The following is an 8,175-nucleotide window of genomic DNA, read 5'->3' as shown; positions in this document are numbered from 1 at the left end:
AAATTCACTTTATTACATTTGCTAAACAGCACATATGCTTTAATACACCATTTTGTACAAGATATATTTACAATAAAAATAAGGAAATAAGGATTAACCACAGTTAGTTAATAGATAGATACATACACCATATTGGTCCTATCTCACTTCCTGGAGTCATAAACAATGTGCCAATTGTAAGCAATAATGGTTATTGCTGGTCTATTTTGTCCTTTTGTCAAAAAGTTTATTTTATAGAAAAGATTGTTTCTTTCATGAAAGCTGAGCTGAACATGACCTCAATTCTCCCTTACAAATCGGATTAGACCACAACATGCACATTGCTACAGATAACAGCCCACAACACAGGGAATCCAGGAGACACAAAACCCTCAGGGTCAACAATGAGAATAGAGAAACCAGGAGGTTAAGGGGAAGGTGGGGGGAGAAAGCAGGAATCAATCACAAGTATAAACCTGTAACCCTCTCCCAGGGGAATGAACAAGAGAAAAGTGGGTGGAGGATGACATAAGATATGAAAATAATAATCTATAACTTATCGAGGGCTCGTGGGGGGACTGAGGAGCTGATATCAAGGGCCCAAGTAGAAAGAAAGTGCTTTGAAATGATGATGGTAGCATGTGTACAAATGTGCTTGACACAATGCATGACTGTGTGGATTGTGATAAGAGATGTAAGAGCCCCTGAAAGAAGTATTTAATTAAAAAAAAAAAAGATTTACAAAGCTTCAGAAACCCAGTGTATGGTCATCAATTTGAGATAAACTCAATGGCTCTATGGCAGTAGGCAATGTCTTTCACAGTAAATCATCTGAAATGCCTGTTTAAAAGGATAATTGCAATTTGATGCCAAATTTATTCTCTGTATCAATCTCAGTAGCCCATGATACTTTATAATTGATACTGAATTAAGTTTTCTAGTATTTTCATGGGGATTTTGTGTCTTTATTGATTAAAATTATATGTCTGTAGCAATAATATTTGCCTCACACTGAGTTGAGAAGTGTCTTTGGTTGCATTTTGGGAGAACTTTTGAACATTAGTATAAACAAATTTTTAATGTTTAATAAAATATATGAGTGGAGTTAAAAAAAAAAGAAAAAGAAAGAAAGCTGAGCTCAAATTGAAACTGTAGACTTCATAACTAGGCAGGGCCATGCTCAAAGTTATGCCTGGGAATGACAAATCTAACTACACTTCATCCCAGGAAAGAAATAGCAACACTAGCCTCCATGGATCCCACCCGGTCACTCTGGGTGCAGGCGTCTCTGACCGTGCTGTGCCTCCGTGAGTCACTCTCAAGAAGAGGCAGCTGGGAGGTTGGACAATTGCTTCATTTTCTCTCTAACTAAGAGGTCTGGGATTGAGTCCCAGGGGACACTCCCTGTGAAAAGTCAACAGACCATGCTGATTCTCGTGCCTGAGATGTAGCTCCCGCCCTGAGTGCTCAGTCGGTGCTATTACAGCTCTGCACCTCCAGCCATGTCTGCTCTGGGTGTCAGAGGGACGGTGCACCCAGTGTCCATGGTAGTAGTGGTGGGCTCTGAGTCTGAGCAGCTTCTCCAGGTAAGAATTTAGGAATGGGGATGAGATGGAAATTAGAGTCTACCTAAGCACGTCTACAGAGAGATAGAGACCCTAGAAATGATCCCCTTTGTCCGCCCTTTCCATTTCCCTTTCCCTTTTCTTCCTCTGTCTTTGACAATTTCTTCCGGGATCATAAGGGGTACTGATTTCTGTTGTTCATCATGTCTCTAATAGCCAGCCTGAGGTTATTGTGGAGAGGAGGTCTCAGGCCACCTTCCTCCAATTCTCTTCAGGGACCAGGATCTAATAAGTGTGTGGTAACATAGGCATAGACCATCCTTAGTCCACCAGGACCTGGGTGGATCTCAGAATTACTCTCAGGCACCATACCAGCTGAGCAACCATCCATTTAATCTATGTCTATAGGCAGCTTACTAAATCCATTCATGTCTTTTATTACTTTAAAAACTTGAGCCAGTGAATAACTATATAAGATAGATATATTTATTCACATTATACAGTTACTAATACTTGACTGTGATTATTACCTTATTCACTTGGTTTCCAGGTGCCAAAACAAATGTTTTTCCACTAGTGGATTTTAATATAGTCATAACCACTTAAACATGGTAGTGACAATAGTGATTATTATAACTTATTATACCACACAGTTTAAAAGCATAAACCTCAAATAATGACCAGGAGGATACAATGATACAGAACAATGCTCCACATCTTAGTGACAACAATAACAATATTGAGTACTTACTGTGTACCAGCCATGTCCTAAACTGTTTAAAAATAATTGTCTAACTTGATCCTCATAGCCACTCTATACAAATAGACATGATTATTATTACATTTAAACAGATTGGAATATTAAGCCCAGAAATATTATGTGCATTTTCTCTAAGCAATACATCCAGAAAGGATGTTTTTTAACCATTAGATATAGTAAGTGTAATGTTAACATATGTAGCCACTGTCTATTCACTGCATGTGTTCCTTCACACCATCAGACAGGTAAGTTGGAATCTCTCAACATACAGATAAGAAAAATAAGACTCAAAAAAAAAAAATAAGGCTCAAAGGAGGTAAACCTTCCCCAAAGTAAGCATATATATATATTAGATATATATAAATATTTAGATAGATAGATATTTATATATATCTACAAGCATATATATTGAATTTTAGATTACAGATTCACATTTTCAACGACTACTAATATAGATAATTAATATTTTTACACTTATGGAATAATTGTCTTGTATATACCTTGTTCAATTATAACTTCATGACTCTCTAAAGCAAGTGCACAGGGTAAAAGGTAGGAAGCAGTTTTCAAGATAAGCTAAATAACTGACTAATGTCAGACAGTGAACCAGGGACAGTGAAGGGAGCCTCGATGATGAAAGCCGTGCTCTAAAACGAGGATGCTGTGTTGTTTGAAGATGGAAATGGAAATAGTGTCCTCTAATTCATAAAGAGCTTTTCAGTTTTCAGACTTCTTGTATTCATATTAACTCTTTGAAATGGTTTTTAAAGGTAAAGGAAACCAGAGCATTCCAGCACATTCAGAGACTCCCGATTGTCAGCTAGGTCCTCCCTGTTTCCTTCTATGTCCCTTCAGTAGGCACACAGAGCAGTCACACACAAACCAACAAAAGGATCCAGTATTACCCACCAAATCCAAGTATATAATGAGCCCAAAATGAGCTCCTCAATAAGATAATGAAGCTGAAACAGTAATTCTGAAGATGTTTTAAAGCAGTGGTTCTCAACCTTCCCAATGCCGTGACCCTGTAATACAGTTCCTCATGTTGTGGTGACCCCCAACCATAAAACTATTTTCATTGCTACTTTATAACTGTAATTTTGATACTGTTATGAATTGGGTGACTCCTGTGAAAAGGTCATTTGAAGCCCAAAGGGGTCGCGACCCACAGGTTGAAAACTGCTGTTTTAAAGGGATCAAATCTTGCCTAATTATTTCCAGTGTGAACACCAATTCATTCCCATTTAGACAATCTATGGGGATAGCTTTTCTGTTACAAGAATCCAAACTGTACACTCCCATCAGAATACTGCATGATCTTAATCCACACATTTATTGTACATATTTGCCCACTGAGAGGTATAGCCACGTTACATAGCAATCTCAGGGAATAGAGAAAAAACGGAATAAAGTGTTTAATCTCTAATTTTTAGAGCCTGGTTTTATTTAAGCAGGAAACTAAAAACCAAACCAGCATCTCTGACTTCCTCCTTCTGGGGTTCTCTGAGCAGCCAGAGCATCGATCTCTCCTGTTTGGGATCTTCCTGGGCATGTACCTGGTCACCATGTTGGGGAATCTGCTCATCATCTTGGCCATCAGTTCTGACCCTCACCTCCACACCCCCATGTACTTCTTCTTGGCCAACCTGTCTTTCATTGATACCTGCTTCACCTGTACCATTGTTCCCAAGGTGCTAGTGAACATCCAGACACAGCATTACACCATCTCCTATAATGGGTGCCTAATGCAGATGTACTTCTTCATGACATTTGCCCTGTTGGATGACTTCCTGCTGGCTGTGATGGCCTATGATCGCTACGTGGCCATCTGCCTTCCTCTCCACTACAACACGATCATGCGACCACAACGCTGCCTGCTGCTGGTGGCTGCATCCTGGTTCTGCTCCCACCTCTTAGCCTTCTCACTTATGCTCCTGATGTCTCAGTTCTCCTTCTGTGCCTCCCATTCCATCTCACACTTTTTCTGCGATCTTCTCCCGCTCCTCAAGCTTGTTTGTTCTGATACCCATATCTTTCAGCTTATGATGTTCATTGAAGCAGCCCTCTCAGGTGTGGTTCCACTTACCTGTGTCCTGACATCTTATGCCCACATCATCCATAACATTCTCAGAATTCCCTCTGCTGGGGGGAAGCAAAAAGTTTTCTCTACTTGTGGCTCCCACCTGACAGTGGTCACTCTCTTCTATGGAACTGTCTTTGTGGTCTATTTTCAGCCATCGTCCTCTTACTCACCAAACACTGGAATAGTGGCATCTGTGATGTACACAATGGTCACCCCCATGTTGAACCCCTTTATCTACAGCCTGAGGAACAAGGATATGAAGAGGGCTTTATGGAGACTCCTTGGCTGTAGAAAATGCTCTAATCTGTAAAGAGCCCTTCACCAGACAAGAAACACAGATTTTGTAATGCTTTCCTCCATGGACTTTTCCATTTTAATTATGAAAAAACTCAAATTCATGGTAGGATGGATGTTGGCATCACAAGTAGATTTAACAAAAAGAGGATACTTTCTCTAGCAGAACAGGACTTGGAAGACCAAGCTGGGGAAAGAGAGGTGTCATCAGTCCCTATAAGGTGACTCAGATATAGCTATCCAAGCTATAATATAGAGAGTGAAGACCACCAAAAGCATGACATCAGAAAAAATTTGGATTTCAAAAGAACTCCAATCATCGACTGAGTCGATGACTCACATGGCCCACTCAACCACAAGAAATGCTGACAGTACTCAGAAAGACTCAAGAACTTAACATTTCAGGGACCATTTCCAAAGCTGCTTTGGAAGAAACTCCTTGGGACTGACCTCCACATGGAGAAGGCTTAACAAAGAAGACACATTATTTGCTGGCGTTAGAAAGCAGGAATAATGATAGAGCAGGGAAAGAGGCACAGACTGATCCGGGGACTGGTCCAGTATTACATAACTGGGATTAGAGCCTGAATCTGGCAGTGAGTACTTGTTAGTTCTCATGATAAATATTTTATTCTTTAGTTTTTAAACAAACAAAATGTGTGTTATAGTAAATTTGTAAACCAAAAACATATAGGAAAAGGGGAAAATACTCCTGTAACTCCTTTTTAAAAAAAATCATTTCATTGGGGGCTCATAAAACTCATCACAATCCATCCATCTAACCATTGTGTCAAGCACATGTTTCCATTTATTGTCCTCATTCTCAAAATGTAACTTCTTTTAATGATCTCTACTTTAATATTTTACATGATTTCCTCTGCATTTTTCTAATCCCTCTTGTCTTTTACTTTATTGAGAAAGTCGTATTTTACCATTTATCTTATAATCTGAGTTTTCTTTATATTATTAGACTCTTATGGACTTTTTAAAAAGATTACATCAAATGTAAGGTTTATTATTGGGTGATTGGATTATTTCTAAATTACTGTTGTAGATGAAAATAATTGGAAGATGCCAAAACACGTGAATTTGATATTTTATGTTGCTTCTGACATATGTTCTCTAGAGTGTCTACGAACCTTTTTAGAGCTCTTTATGACACTGCCAGAGTGCCCAAACAAGCCTCTTTAGAATTTTATGCTCATGTTTTCCCTTAAACTGAGCTAATATTACAACCAAAATGTATCTCTCTTTGCTTCCGTTTTCTTTGCTTTGCTTACTCGAAGAGGCATCTTGTCCTTCACACCAATATTTTATTAAATTATTCATGTTATGTACCCATTATCTATTGGGTTTTTTTTTTCATTGATTTGCTTAAGCTTTTCATAAGTTAAAGATATTATGTTAATCTGGGAAGACTAGAGAAATAAATCCAGAGACACGTATATATGTTGTAAGAGAAAACTTCATATCAGGAAGTAATTATGCAACATAAAGCATCTCAGCCCAGTCCAGATCAAGTCCATAAGCTCGATATTAGCCCATAAGTCCAATATTAGCCCACGAATTCCTCTTCAGACTCATGCAGCACATACAATGATGTTGAATGCAGGAAGATCACCAGCCAGTAGGTGGAAAGTCTTGTGGATCCAGTGGCAGTAGACACATCTCCATAGCTCTGGCTGCCATTAGCGTGGCTCCATGTGGCTCTTCAACAGGAAGGTGAAGCAGAGAGAGAGGCCTGCCTCTTCTGATGGCGGAATCAAGAGAGTTTCCAGAATCCTCATGAGAAGACCACACCCACAAGGAAGGATCATTAGACTGTGACCTGATTGACAGGCTACCCCACCCCTTCCTTCTTTTATCAAGTTGACATGAAACTGTATAACTATCACAGATATTATATCTTTGTCTGCTGTGTTGTCCTGCCATCTCAGTTAATTTTTTATCCTTTAACTGTGTCAGGACGTTTTCAACTTGAATGTTATCACGCCAACAGATCTCCCTCTCAACGTCCCCTTCTGATAGTGTTACAATGAGAAAAGTCTTCCCTATGCAGATTCTATATAAACAGTTTATGATTTTTCACATTTTCATGATGCACATGGTAATGAAATAATTTATTATGTTATGGGGAAAAACCAAATCGTTGAAGTGGTTTTCTCCCAACAAATTCCTCTCACTTTCCACAGGTCTTTCCTTCCTTTTTTTGTAACACCAAGTTTTTACTAGATAGAAATGCTGGCTATTGTTGAACTGTATTCCCTCATATATACCACATGATCATTCCATCTTCCTAGCCTTTTTACTCAAACTGTTCCTTGTCTGTGGTACCTGCTCCTCCTCAGGTTCAATTAAGACACCCTCCTTGACAGCCTATATCAGCCACATGACACAGAATAATCAGAACCACTAGCTCTCTCTCACTTTTTTGTTTTCAATCAAGCTTTTAACGAAAATATCATAAAAGTTTTCATCACTGTATATTAAGACTGCACACTTCAGAAGTCAGAGAACTGCTTTCTATGACTCGGGCGAGCTTCGGTGCAACACTAACCCGAATGCATGACAACATTCAGGGATCTGAACTCTCTGTTGACCCCGTGGCTGCGGCTGCCAGTTCAGGAGTGCGACTTGGGGTGTCCCCACGCCACTTTCTGGGAAGGACATGACCTCTCTTCCAGCTCCAATTAAACAGAATTGTTGTAACCCCCCTCGAGGTATTTGTGGGTAGCCCTGCGCCCAGAGAGACTCCGCTCAGCACCTGGGCCCATGAGCCCCCACCAAGTGGAGGGACGACTAGCTCTTTACCAGTCTTTTCTCATTAAGCTACCCATCGGTCAAAGCCCAATGTTAGTTGCTGCTGTGCAGTTTGCCCAGACTCATGGCAACCGCACGCACAATGGATCAAAATCCTGCCAGGTCCCACACCATTCCCATGATTGGTTACAGATCAGACCGATCAAAATGATAGAAATTTAATATTCTAATTCAGTAAACTATACAGAAATGAACTCTCTGTGATTGTTTAGCCTGTGAAATTCAATGCAAGGTCATATACAAAGATTATTCTTTACCTTTATAAACTAATTGTGGTAACACTTTCCTGTCAGTAACCCCAAATAGTTTACCTTATAGGTTTTCATGGTTCTGATAGGCTCAAGATTCTTTGTGATATGTTAAATTTTTAAAAATAGTACTTTCCAATCCAAGGTATTTCGATATTCTGTTTGCTCCGTATGAAACAATTTTGTTCATTCTCCCTCCTCAATTGTTTCGCTGCATGTCACCTCCTTCACTGTGCTATATAAACTTGCAAAACCCCTCCTGCCTCTGTGCACTCTATCTTCCTTCCCTCTCGTACTTTTCTCCATAACACTTATTTACAGATGATGGTACATGCAGTTTGCCTATTTGTTTATGAACCGTCTGATGCTCCTACTAAAATGTAATCCTAACAAAGGCAAGAGTTCATTGCTGTGTTGCTTTTGCTA

At 39.5% G+C, this 8,175-nt stretch overlaps 1 protein-coding gene across 1 annotated transcript; it reads left to right on the top strand.

Moving 5' to 3' along the window:
- The first annotated feature begins 3,764 nt into the window (after window positions 1-3,764).
- On the top strand, window positions 3,765-4,697 carry LOC101640451 (olfactory receptor 1N1-like). The gene has a single exon (XM_030885632.2). The coding sequence runs from the start codon at window positions 3,855-3,857 to the stop codon at window positions 4,695-4,697; it is 843 nt and encodes a 280-aa protein (XP_030741492.1). The 5' UTR covers window positions 3,765-3,854.
- Window positions 4,698-8,175: the final 3,478 nt, after the last annotated feature.

Source organism: Echinops telfairi, unplaced genomic scaffold (genome assembly GCF_000313985.2).
Source record: "Echinops telfairi isolate 266 unplaced genomic scaffold, ASM31398v2 ScPeMD7_32;HRSCAF=126, whole genome shotgun sequence".
NCBI lineage: Eukaryota > Metazoa > Chordata > Mammalia > Afrosoricida > Tenrecidae > Echinops > Echinops telfairi.
The sequence above is the reverse complement of the archived record's forward strand: the minus strand, read 5'-3'. Positions and strand labels throughout refer to the sequence as shown.

Bases quoted from the DNA above. Each gene is read 5' to 3' on its own strand.
- LOC101640451 (XM_030885632.2), top strand. From the start codon at position 3,855: ATGTACCTGGTCACCATGTTGGGGAATCTGCTCATCATCTTGGCCATC.